Genomic DNA, 13,928 nt, shown 5'->3' on the forward strand with positions numbered 1-13,928 from the left:
CATGCCTCAGTGGTCAAATTGGTACGACACCCTACACGGAATGAGGGAGGTTCCAGGTTCGAACCCTGGCTGAGGTAATATTTTTCGCAATAAATTTAATAATTTAATTTAATTTAAATTATTTTAAATATGAGATATGCTTCTATATAAGTATCAAAGATTATTAACGTCTTGACGACGAGGACCAAAACCAATGGTCGAATCGTCACGATGATTGTGTGCCAATTATAGCCGAAGGAATGAAAAATTTATTTGTTTATTATATTGGCAATTTTATCTATAAAAGACATCACGCTTCAAAATGATAAGCGTGTCAAACATCTTGTCCGTAGTAAACATCACGCTTAAAAATTACAAGCGTAAGAAATCTTTCCGTAATAGCCATCTCGATCGTTTGTAGAATATAAATGCATGTGTAGTGTACACATACACACACACACACACACACACACACACACATACACCCAGGGAAATGTAAAAAATTATTTTTACATTTCCCTCCTGACGGAAGAGACCACCACCTTCTCGCGGTTTCCGTTGAGCAACAATATGTACGGTACGTTATACATTTAATGGAAAATAAATTCAAAAACAGAAAAAATAACAGTATAAACTATAATTTTTTTCAGTATTTAATAATATCATTGCGCTGAAATTAATTCTTTAAATAGAGATTGTTGAATAAACAGATTCTTTTTAAATAAAAAAACGTACATATTGGCCAAGAGTGGATTTTTATATTTTAATTCAAATTTTTGTATTAACATGTAAAACAATGTATATAATAATTTTTTAGATTTATTAATAGAAAAATACATCGAGATAATTAGTGTCGCGCGCCGATATAATGTCACGCGTCGTCTGGTCGCCTCGCCAACTCGGCATTCACGAGATCCGAAATCGCATAGCCAATAACCGAGAGAGAAGAAGAAGACAGCAGATCTGTCTATCCTCTTCTACCGCTGACGCTCGAAGCTGGCCGAAGCCAGCCGAAGCGCTCGGCTGCGTTGCTGAGCCGTAAAGTTGGCATCTCTGCCCATCCCCACCACTGGCTGGCTGTGGCTGGCAAAAACCGCGAGTCTGGCATCCTTGCCTTCGACCATTGTTCGCCAAGTCATCTTGTCTGTGATCGTCTGTGATCGTGCGGCCGGCAGTTCAAAGTCCTGCGTAATATTATAATTAAGTCGTGTATGTAGTATTAAAAGTTGCGTATATATATATAGTTATAGTCTCGCGTTGTAGTTCGTAAAAATTTTATCGGCCAGTGCCGTTATATATAAAGCTACGTGTGGCTTTCCATAGCCTTTACAGGGAATCAAGTGTTAAGAAATACAGCAGGTGATACAGGTACGTGTACGTTAATTAGCTTTGAGTGCGTTCCCCTTAACGCTAACAGCGCTCATCATATATAAGGATCATTCGTCCTTGATGGTTAACATTTGACAAACAAGGATGAAATGATTCTAAGAGTCCTGTGAGTGTTAAGTGTAACGCAGCCTTTATGTCTCGTTGTCCCCGGTTGTCCTTTTTCATTCTATCCTCATTTCGTGCACACCACGTGAGGTCTGACTATTTCGGCCAATACTCTCGTCGTTGCCGTATTTGTTGCCGTGGCTATCACTTTTTCCACATCGCTAAGGGCTCATGCACAATGCCAGATAAAGGAACAAGGAATTATAGCCAATTTCTTCACCGTCAGATAATTCTATCCTTCGGTTAACCTCACTCTTCATTTCTTTCTAACCTGCCCCCTTAGAAAGAGATGAAGAGTGAGGTTAACCGAAGGATAGAGTTATCCAACGGTGAAGAAATTGGCCCTTAAACATAGTAATAGTTGCATCTTTTTTCAAGACGCAGTTTCTCTCTTTTTTTCAAGACACGGAATTCTCTTTATGTTTAATTCCTTGTTCCTTTTCCTCTCATTGTGCATGAGCCCTAAAGGCCAAAGCACATAACAGGCGTAGCAAATGTACTTGCTTATATTGCTTATTGCAATTACTATTATTGCTACGTCATGTTATGTGCTTTGACCTGAAAGCTGCTTTGCAATGTATCATGCTTGTTGTAATATTCATAGATTAATATATACTTTTGGCTCTGGCCAAATTTAAAAGCATACGAATCACGTAACAATATATTAAATTAAATTTTGAGAATTATTATTAATTGTATTTATTGTATTTATTTATTTTATAGTTCGCAGACTGAAAGAAATTAATAACACGTACATATTCGGTCAGATAAGGAAAAATAAAATAAGGGAATCAACAATCTCGTAAGTTTCAAAAATAAAATTTTTTAAATACAATATTTTTATGCTTTAAATATTGCAATTACAATTATTTTTTCAGCAATGTAAGAAAACAAATAAAGAATAAAAAAGAATAAAGAATTTTTTAAAGAATAAAAAATAAATTTTTTACTTTTTTATGCATATACCTTACTTTTCAATAACATGTTAAAAATATTTGGTTAAAAATATGTTTTTATTTCAGGGTTTATTTTGTTTAAACTTTTATTTTAGTTAAATATTTTGTCATACGTGCGGAATAACCTACAATCACCCTTATGTCATAATTAAATGTATTAATAGTGTTAAAAATGTTTTTAAAGATAAATGTGAAATAATCCATGTTTTAAGTGATAAAAGTTTAAACAAAATAAACCCTGAAATAGAAACATATTTTTAACCAAATATTTTTAACATGTTATTGAAAAGTAAGGTATATGCATAAAAAAGTAAAACATTTATTTTTTATTCTTTATTTGTTTTCTTACATTGCTAAAAAAATAATTGTAATTGCAATATTTATTTTAATAGGTATGTATGTATTTATTTTAATATAGGTAGGTATGTGTTATAAATTAAAACATTTTTCTATATATAGATAATTAACTGCTTGAAAATTTTGTACGATGCCGCGACGTCGAAGACCTGAGGAAAATATAAGCAAATCGTATTTATTTCATTGCGCAAAAAAACAAACTAATCGAGAACTTGAAAACATTGAGTTTCAATTAAAGCAAAGCTCAGCTGTAACTAAATCAGATGATAGAACTTGTACACAGAAACGGGTAATAATTTTCTTTTAACAAATGATAACGACAATGAAATGGAACTATCAAATGTCCAAGAAGTATATAACGAACACTTTAATGAACATGCAACAGCAGTGGATTTTGATATGGAGTATCAATACAGTGATAGTGATGAAGTAGATTCTGAAATAGATACATTTAGTATTAATGAAGCTGATATAAATGTATATGATGAGGAGATGGAAAATCCAGAAAAATTGCTTGCCAAACAATTTCAATTAAAAATAAAAAACTGGGCTAAAGAGTTTAAAGTATTCCATAACTGCTTAAAATCATTGTTAGCTATTTTAAATGAATATGTGGAAATTTTCCTAAAGATCCTCGCACGCTTTTGGGAACACCAAGAACAACGCGTATAGAAAATATGGGACATGGGCAGTACTGTCATATAGGATTGACAAAAGCTGTCGAAGAAATAGTAAAGGAACGACGGAAAATTAGTGGGAAAATTACCGATGTCAAGCTATATATAAATACTGATGGCGCACCTATAGGAAATTCTACCGAAAAGGGATTGTGGCCGATATTATGTATTGAATACAAAATTACGTAAAGTTAAAGTGATAGGAGTTTATTACGGCACCGGCAAGCCCGAAAATGTTAATGATTTCTTAAGAGCTTTTACTGACGAAGCAATAACTCTCGTAAGGGACGGTTATCAGTTTGATGGTCAAATAATCAAAATACTAATTAGTGCATTTATATGTGATTCACCGGCAAAAGCTTTCATTTTAAACGTTAAGTATCATAGTGGATACAACAGTTGCACTAAATGCACTATCGAAGGAAATTATATAAACAACCGTATCTGTTTCGTCACATCAGAATTTGCTTCACTAAGACAAGATGATAAGTTTAGAAATTTTGAATATGAAGATTATCAACATGGAGAAACAATTTTGAAAGAAATTCCAAATCTCAACTTAGTGAAAAACATTGCATTGGATAGCATGCATTGTGTTTATATTGGCGTAGTAAGAAGGCTTATTATGCTGTGGATACAATATGGACCGCTCAATGTACGAATTTCAGGCATACAAATAACAGAAATTTCTACTAAACTAGAAGATTTTATGAAAATCTTGCCAGACGGATTCGCAAAAAGATCTAGACCCTTAAAATATTTGAAACAGTGGAAAGCTACTGAATATCGACATTTCTTACTTTACTTCGGGCCTGTAATTTTGAAGAATATATTGCCATCAAACGTGTACAAACATTTTTTAATGCTTCACACGGCTATCACAATACTTAATAATCCTTCTTTAATATTATGGGAACATAATTTGTCTGTGGCAGATAAATTTTTACGTAAATTTGTTCAAAATTTTCCGATATTTACGGACCTGAAAATGTAACATACAACGTCCACAATCTAATACACTTGACTGATGAAGTAAGATTTTTTAAAAATACTTTAGATTCTTTCAGTTCATTCATATTTGAAAGTTATATCTGTTCTTTAAAAAGATTGCTACGTAAAGGTGAAACTCCTTTGCAACAAATTGCACGTAGACTTAAAGAATTTGACGATCCAGATTTAGACACTGTTTCAATGAAAAGTATTGATTCTATGCGATTAGAAAAACGTCATTACAGAGATGTTTTTATAAATCTGCGTAAATATGACGCTCAATATAAGATTTTAAGAACACCTAATTATTTGATCAATTGCATGGATGATAAAAACGACTGCTTGATGTTAAAAGATGAATCAGTTATTAACGTCTACAGTTTTGCTACATATAACTCTACATCATACGTTATAGGAAAAAAATTAGAATTCAAAGAGAATCTATATGATAAACCGGTTCTGTCAAGTTTTTTAGATATTAAAGTTATGAAAGATGTATCTAATCCTCTTAACGAATGGCTTTGTAGTGACATAGTAAAAAAGATGTTTAAGATACCATTCGGAAATCTTATAGTAGTATTTCCTATTTTGCATACATGTGAAAGCAATTAAGCCGCATTAACTTACAGTACGTACCATTTACTTATTTTTTACAACGTAATGCATGAGTGAATAAATTTTATATTATAAGTGTAATAAGTTTTATTTGCTTTTCCATGTTTTAGTACTTTTAGCGCATTCTGTTATATATTATTAATGTCGCAATTAACGTATTTTTCGTTCCAATCATTACATTTTATTTGTCATTTCTATAAGTTATGATAGAAATAAGACGTGGATAGTCATATTACTTATATGCATATTATTATAGTAATGATGATGGTAATGATAATAATAATAATTATGATAATAATAATAATAATAATAATTTCTTTCTCTTATAGTTACAGTAATCATGTATTCAGTTTTGAAATTTCCGGAAACAGAAGATCCACCGGAAATAGTGCCTACTTTTTGGGTCGACGAACTAAAAATGAAAACAAAGTGGCCACCATATGACCAGCCAGAAAAGATACTTAAAGCTATTAGAAAGTGTGTAATGCCAGAAGACGATTGGCCAGAATATACATATATGCTATTCGTGTGTAAATGTGGTAAGTTAAGATTCGTTCTAGTGTTTTTTGAAAAGACTGAATCATATCTTTTAAGGTCAATCTAAACAAACTTGCATAGGTGCATAAGCATGTGCATAAAGAGATGGATTGATCTATTTTCTTATGCACATGTATATGGATCAATCAATTTTCTTATGCTTATGTTTATGCGCTATGCAAGTTTGTCTGGACCTTTGATGTATGAAAGGAATCTTTTTATTTTGAGATTATTTATGGATGTAATAATTGTACTTAGGTCTTTGACGCTCGGCGCCCCCTTCCCTTTTTTAAGTCATTTCCCTTGATTTCTTTTACCTTAGTGGGGTTTTTTTCGTTTTTCTTTGTAGACCTGATTTTTTTACACGTTCTAAGATATTTTTGCAGGAGTCTTCATATAAAGCACTTTTTCTTTGTCTATACTTCGGTTTAGGCTGTGCATTTGGCTAATCACAGTCAGTCAACAGTTAGTAAATACTACTGTGTATATATGATTTTTTCCGTTTTAAACAAATAAAGATTAAAATAAGTTTTAAATTTAGATACATTCAAAACATTTTTTTTATTTTGTTTCTTATTTAAAGCAAAAACTATCTTAATGCCAACATTTCGAGTTTTTTTTAAATTCTGTTTTGTAGGCCAGTCACATTAGACATCAAACCTTCCAATTAATCTTCCCAGGTTGTAACCACCATGAATCGCTTTGATTTGAGGTGCTATAAATGGGATTTATTTTGCTTCGCAAAATTAACGGCGAATAAAAAGTTATTAACAATATTATCAACAAAAAATGCGATTCTTTTTATTTTTTCTCAAATATCTCGTAAACTAAGTAAGATAGGGTAACTAACTATACATACCTTTTTTGTAGAGTATAAAATTATTCTTCATAGTATCAAATTATTATTCTTAAAAGTATTCTTTGTAGTTCTCAGATAATGTGTGATTTTTTGGGGATTTTTAATTCTATTTTAAATGACGGAAAAAAATCATCGGCGCAACATAAGAAAATGACGAAATCGAGGGTTTTCGAGATCCGAGTCTTGGAGTTTGACGGCGCGTACAAGCTAAACGACTGACTTGACGATAAATGTTCAAATCATTATTGTAGATAATTTTATGCTTTACAAAAAAGGTACGTATAGTTAGTTACCCTATTTTGCTTAGTTTTTGAGATATTTGAGAAAAAATATAAAAAACTGTGTTTTTTGTTGATAATATTGTTAATAACTTTTTATTCCCCGTTAATTTTGCAAAGCAAAATAAATCCTACTTATAATACCTCAAATCAAAGCGATTCATGGTGGTTGCAATCTGGGAAGATTAATTGGAAAGTTAACCCCCTAAATTTGTCTAATCTGACTGGCCTATATTATGTAAATATGTACAATATTACATGATTTATACCCAGTGAAAACAGTCTGTAGTAAAAATGATGTCAATATGACCATTTTGTTTAGTAAATACTAATTCATCGATTAATTATTATATCTATATATATGTGATTTTGTAAGCATTTTTTATCCCAAATGACAGATAATATACCTTGTACGAAAACAAAGGATGAAACACACTTGAATAACGCTAATGTGCAAGAAAACAATAGTGTCCCATTATTGGAATTAGATACAAGTCCTAATTCCGATAAAAAAACTGATTTATCAGATGCAAATGAATATTTTTCAAAAATACAAAGATACAAAAATACCGACGAAAATAATCACCCAAAAAGTCCTTCGATGTTGTCTATAACACCATATCGAAGGAAGAGACAAGCAAATGTTACTGAAAATAGTGCTACAGCACTAGTGAACAACACTAGTGAAATTTCTGATGAAGATGAAGTGATAGAAGCCAGTCCTACGCAAAGAACTGTTCCGTCAAAAGTCAGACAGTTTTTAGAACTCAAAAGGAAAATTGCTAAAAAACGTATAGATTTTGGATCATGTCCTTCGCCTAAACATACTTGTATGCAAATGGAAAATTTCAATTTGGATGACACAGAAAACAAGCCACCTAAAAAAAAGAAGTTATTGAATAAGTTTAATATGTAAATATTATTGAATGTGTAAATATCACATAATAATTGTGGTAATGTAAATTGCTTTTATAAATCCAATGAAAACATTATTTATGACAGATGGTCAAAAAGAAAGGACATTTCAGAGCAGCTTAACATGCGATGTAAAGCTGACAGAGCAAAGTTAAACGGCAGGGATTGCTGGGAATGCAGAGAAGTAATTAACAATATTATTAATATATAAGATATGAATAAATAAAAAAATATAAGTAAATAAATATAAATATAAATATAAATATAAATAAGTTAATTTAAATATTTTTCTCATAACAAAGTAATTCGTGATATTCGATTTTTAGTATTATAACAAATTGGGATTGTCGGAAGAACAATTGCAAAAACGAAAGAATCAAATTTCGCGACATCGACACAAATATGAGCGACCAAATACACCACCAGGTATAATATTTTATTTTATTTTTATTTTTTATATATTATATATATAATAAATATAATCTTTTTAAAGGTTTTTGGGATCTGGAGTTTCCTGAGACATTATCAAGCACTTATTGACTAAAAGGTGAAATATTTCGCCATTCAAATTTGATTTTTAAGGCTTTATTGCGACTCGTAATACAGAAACATTATCATAATATGACGTGTACAATCCTTTGGTTAATGTATTGAGTAAGACAGTCAAAATCACCATCACTTTGACATTATTTTGAGGGTTGTTTTCACCGGGTATACTTGTGATACTTTGAACATAAACATGCTATGTTATATTTATATAACACTTTGTTTTTTAAATAGATGACTATGAAGAAGCTTCTAAAAAGAGAAGAGATGCTGACTTATATTCAGATATTGAAAATACAGAAAAACTGAAACAGACTCGCAAAGCACGTCATAAAAAAATATTTTCATCTGATTATTCTGGCCGTTCTGACAGTTCTGATGAATCTTCTAGTTCACCTATAGAAATCATAAAAACACATTCACAGTGTACTACGCCACAGTCACAGAAAAACGATTCTACCAATGTACATGATACATTTAAAAAACGAACCAAGAATGTGTGTGTAGATGCTAATGCCAATGATTCTCATAGTCCACCTTCAGAAATTGTAAAAATACATTCACAGGATACTATGTCACAGTCACATAAGAACGATTCTACCAATATACACGATACATTTAAAAAACAAACCAAGAATGTGTGTGTGAATGCTAACGTCAATGATTCTTATAGTCCACCTCCAGAAATTATAAAACCACATTCACAGGGTACTAAGTCACAGTCACGCAAGAACGATTCTACCAATATATGTGATACGTTTAAAAAACGATCAATGAATATGTGTACAGATGTTAATGCCAATGATTCTTACAATCCACCTCAGAAAGTCCTAAAAACACATTCACGGTGTAGTACGTACCATAAGAACGACTCTACCAAAAAAGTCGATTCTGAACAAAATATAAACTTAGAACAGTTTTGTAATTCTGATTCAGAATCAGAATTCGAAGAAAACGAAAGCAGCTTTGAAAATGTTGATAATAACATCAAATTAGCTAATAAAGAGAACAATAATGTAAAACCAATTGCTTCTAAGACTAGAATATCTACAAGTAAAGCAAATATTATGTCATCATCTGGAGAATGTAAAGGTAATAAATGTATAAGATTTTTTGTTTCAAACACATTTTTTCTTAAAATAAACATATAACTAAATTTTTGTCTTAAAATATTTTTAAATTTATTTTTTATAATTTTGAAACTTATTTCAATTATTTCCTTGCGTACAAGTGCTTTTAGAGTTAGACATTAAACATAACGTTTACTCATTTAAAAAAAAAGAAACTATAATTTCTTGGATTTTTCACTTTAATCAACATATGAAACACATATATACAAGAACTTTATTTATGTAAAATTTTCTGTTATTTTTTATTTGTTATACTGATTTTATAAAATACTGAATTTTACATCGCTTAAGAATGTTGTTTCTGGTTTTATAATAAGATGAACAATTTAAAAACTGTCGAAAAATATTAATACAGAATCTAAATAATATCAAACGGCCAATTTCGAGCTAATACCAGATGTTAGAAAAAAATATTTAATACATTCAATAATCGTATACAGACTTGTTTACGTTTCGTGCCTTACTTGGCCTTCTTCAGAACAATAAAAAAAATATAAAGAAAAACGCATTACAATACATCGCATTATTCTACGAACAAAACGAATCCATTCGATCCAACGCCACAATTCACATTAATCCGGTCTCACCCAAGTAATTAATTACTTGGGTGAGACCGGATTAATGTGAATTGTGGCGTTGGATCGAATGGATTCGTTTTGTTCGTAGAATAATGCGATGTATTGTAATGCGTTTTTCTTTATATTTTTTTTATTGTTCTGAAGAAGGCCAAGTAAGGCACGAAACGTAAACAAGTCTGTATACGATTATTGAATGTATTAAATATTTTTTTCTAACATCTGGTATTAGCTCGAAATTGGCCGTTTGATATTATTTAGCTATTGCTTGTCGAGCGAAACTTTTGTTAATTTTAATACAGAATGTCATTTGTTGCAGAGATTAACAATAAAATAGCTAAAAATGGGAATGACAATTCACAATCTCATACGCAAGAAGGACCATTTGATGTAGAAAAATTTGGAAGTAAGTATTTTCTATATTATGTCAACTTTTTTTATAATATGAATATTTTATAATACGATTTTTTTAACGTAAATAAATTCCACTTTAAATTGAACTTTAATTTGTCACGCTAGCTTCAATCGAAATTTACTACATGCTTAAATAGCTAATCATGTTTTTATATAACTTTTTATTTTAAAAATAATAAAATTTGAATAATATTAAACGAACACATTTGCACTTATGCACTCATACACTTGCACGTAAAATGTAAAATATTATATCAAGAACCTTTTATGTCATTTTTTTGCAGGCGCTGTATTGAAGCTTATTCGGACAAAGCAAAATAAAATTGTGCGACAGAACCGAATTATAATGGATAAAATTATGACTCTCGAGAAAAAGATTCTTCAAGATACAACTAATTGTCAGTTGAGTGATGAAACTAAAGACACATTACGCAAAACATTTGTTATAAAAACCGTCAATGATTTAGAAGAGTTTGACGCTAGTTTAAAGAAAAAAAAGTTTTTTGATGAAGTTGTAAGTATAGATTATTACAATAATAAATGATAAAAATTTAGTATACATATATAATACACACATACACACAATTATCAGGACAGAAATATAGCTGGCTTTAACCCATTATATGTATAGCTTTTTCTATCGAAAAAATTTATAGTGCAACACTGGTGCACACTGAGTGCAATTTTATTGTTCTAATGTAAAAATTAGTAAACATATTGTCAGTGTTAAATGTTCCACTGACAAAAATTTGACAAATTTGACTAATTTTTGTTAATATTTTCACTATTTTATCAATAATTTTTCACATTAAAACAACAAAATAGCATTCAGTGTGCGCCAGTATTGCATTAGTTTTCTCAGTAGAAAACGCTAATGGCGTTTTAGCAACGTATATGTTAGAATAAGTTGTAATTAAGTATACCTATCAATCGATTATAATTGTAAAATAATATACATATAAAATACAATAATTTGTGCAATAGAGGAGGAAGTTAACTGATTGTTGCTCAGACTAACATTTGGTGCAAAAATTGTGAGAAATTTTACATTATGTATATTTTTTAAATGTAAATTTGTTTCAGGTTGAATTTTTGAAGCAAAAAGGAGGTCCGGATGTGCGGTCTCACGTTTTTAATATATTAAACAGTACAATCAGCAATATCGTTGCAACACAGTATAGCTATAAGGGTCAAAAAAAGAAAAAAAGATTTCTGGATCTAATGTTCAACACCTGTATATATAGTAAGTAATTGTTAATAATATATATATTTTTAAGATTATAAACAAATTTTTTACACTTTTTATGTTTTTATTTTATTTAATATTTTGAATTTACTTTTTTGAATTTAAATTTACGTAGTAATTAAATGTGAAATTTACTACGTAAATTTTGATTTACTACTGGAAAACACATCTATCTTTCAATCTTACAGACTCACGTAAATACTTATGTATTTTTTTTACAGAAGCTGCACAAATGCACACACCTTCAGCGACAGATGATAATGTGAGAACCGCTATAGCTGCTTGGCTTGATAATTCATCATCTCGTTTAAAAAATGAGCATAAGTAAGTAAAAGAAACATTTTTTTTAAACAAGTTTTTTATGTTACAAATGTAAGATAAATAATTAAAAATTATTTGTTTCAGTAAACGTGCTAAAGAACCTAACCTTAGAAGGACTTTTGAAGATAATTCTGACGAAAATTAAGATTGATGGAAGGAGATAAATCGAAGAGGAGAAGGAAGAAAAAAAATAGATATTGTACTCATTGTTGTCCGCAGTCTGTAATTAGGCTAAATAGTACTTTCCATGGGAAATGGCCCATTTTATAAACAAACGCGGCCCGACGCCGTGTGACGAAATATTACCGAACGATAATTAACATATTGTTGCATCCAAACCGGCCGACTGTGTGTGGTATAGCAGGAGAATTTAACCGCGCAATTAACGAATTTGCCGAGAGTAATGCGAGTGCCGACATTGCTCTTTTCATAGAGAGTGGTGAGCTGAAAAATAATATCCTGGGTTACCTTACTTCGTGCGTATTTTTATAAAATAACATTGTGCCGAATGAAATATTTGAAAAGTTTACATTGTTTGCGACATTTTTTTTATGATAATATCAATCGAGATATTAATACTCATGCATCTGTTGCATCAACTTTTTTTTACAACATGTAACGAGACTATATTTTATACTTGCAGATTTTAACGGCACAATTAATTACATTCCGTTTTCTATTTTTATATGTATTAAGTGTATTATCGCGTTATCTAAATTCTTTATATTTAAATTCTTTCTCGAACTTTGTTAAGACTCATGATAGATGTGATTCCTTTACGATCTTGAATTCTAAATGATCGTTTTAATTGTGTAGGCTTTATGAAAGACTAATCTTTCTTAATATAGAACTAAAAGTGTATTTGTGTTATTTATTATAGCAACACTATTATTGAGATTAACAAAGCACGAGAAAGTAAAAGACAAAATTGTCAAAATGCACGTTGTCTAAAATACATAGCAAAGCGTTTTTTTTAGTATTACATAGAATATATATATATTCATTAAAAAATTTTGTGCAATAAAAAGTGCAATGAAAAAGAAAGACATTTTTGTTAATATATATCATTAGACTCGTGAAAATTTCAATAAATTAATTAAAAGATGGCGATACGAGTCAAGCGCGGTACGTGGTGCGCAACTAGAGAAATAATAGTTACAGAAGTAACTATTATGTAATTCGTTACTTCTGTAACTACTATTTCTCTAGTTGCGCACCACGTACCGCGCTTGACTCGTATCGCCGTCTTTTAATTAATTTATTGATATTTTTGTTACCTTTCCAAAAACCTTTCCTAAACATTTCGTAAAGAAAGTAACAATATTTTACAAAATATTTATCATAATGATTTAATAAATATTTAATAATATGTACCATAATATTTATGATAAACATTTTTATAATATTTATAATAAATATTTATCATCTGTTCAATCTAAGACTACAAAAATATTTATGAAATATTTTGATAAATATTTATAAAATATTCAAATAAATCTTATAAATATTTTGTAAATATTTTATAAATATTGTGTGCTGTTTGGGTGTGTATTTCGCCGATAATTATTATTTGTTAAAAGCAGCGTAAAAACATTAAAGAAAGATGATAAAAGTACCTTCACAATAATAGATGCGCTGCTCTGCATCTCTTGGAAGAAGTTGCTGCACCCGTTGATAATGAAACGGGTGCAATCCGTCCTGACGTAACACCCGATGTACGGCGCTATGGGAGAGACCGAGCATACCAGCGACACGGCGTATAGTAGGTCGTATCTGGGGGTTCTCGGGGTCGTCCTCGAAATCCTCGAATGTTTGGAGGATTCTCTCTTCGTCGATTACGCGACGTTGCAACGGTGCACCAGCATGTCGCCAATTTGGCAAAAGAGATCCTGTCTCTCTGGCGCGTAACTACTTTTGTAACTACCGCTGAAGATGGCTCAAAGCTGAGCCGAAACGTACGGATCGATGTAATGTATCAAAACGACGAATAAATCAGTTATTTCTGATATTACGCACTGTGATCTGCGTCTGACCCTCAT

The 13,928-nt window shown here is 30.6% G+C and overlaps 1 protein-coding gene across 2 annotated transcripts; it reads left to right on the forward strand.

Moving 5' to 3' along the window:
* Positions 1 to 1,093: 1,093 nt before the first annotated feature.
* On the forward strand, positions 1,094 to 12,933 carry LOC139787001 (uncharacterized). 2 transcript variants are annotated; one of them, XM_071726095.1, is made up of 10 exons: positions 1,094 to 1,347; positions 2,197 to 2,275; positions 2,889 to 5,081; positions 5,398 to 5,607; positions 8,438 to 9,295; positions 10,228 to 10,314; positions 10,607 to 10,836; positions 11,406 to 11,565; positions 11,790 to 11,892; positions 11,974 to 12,933. In XM_071726095.1, the coding sequence occupies exons 4-10, from the start codon at positions 5,409 to 5,411 to the stop codon at positions 12,032 to 12,034; spliced, it is 1,698 nt and encodes a 565-aa protein (XP_071582196.1). In that variant the 5' UTR covers positions 1,094 to 1,347; positions 2,197 to 2,275; positions 2,889 to 5,081; positions 5,398 to 5,408; the 3' UTR covers positions 12,035 to 12,933. The 2 variants fall into 2 exon arrangements, with proteins under 2 accessions (XP_071582196.1, XP_071582197.1); XM_071726096.1 differs by lacking the exon at positions 2,889 to 5,081.
* Positions 12,934 to 13,928: the final 995 nt, after the last annotated feature.

Source organism: Temnothorax nylanderi, unplaced genomic scaffold (genome assembly GCF_030848795.1).
Source record: "Temnothorax nylanderi isolate EJ_2023f unplaced genomic scaffold, tnyl_v1.0 TNYL_tig1232_pilon, whole genome shotgun sequence".
Classification (NCBI taxonomy): domain Eukaryota; kingdom Metazoa; phylum Arthropoda; class Insecta; order Hymenoptera; family Formicidae; genus Temnothorax; species Temnothorax nylanderi.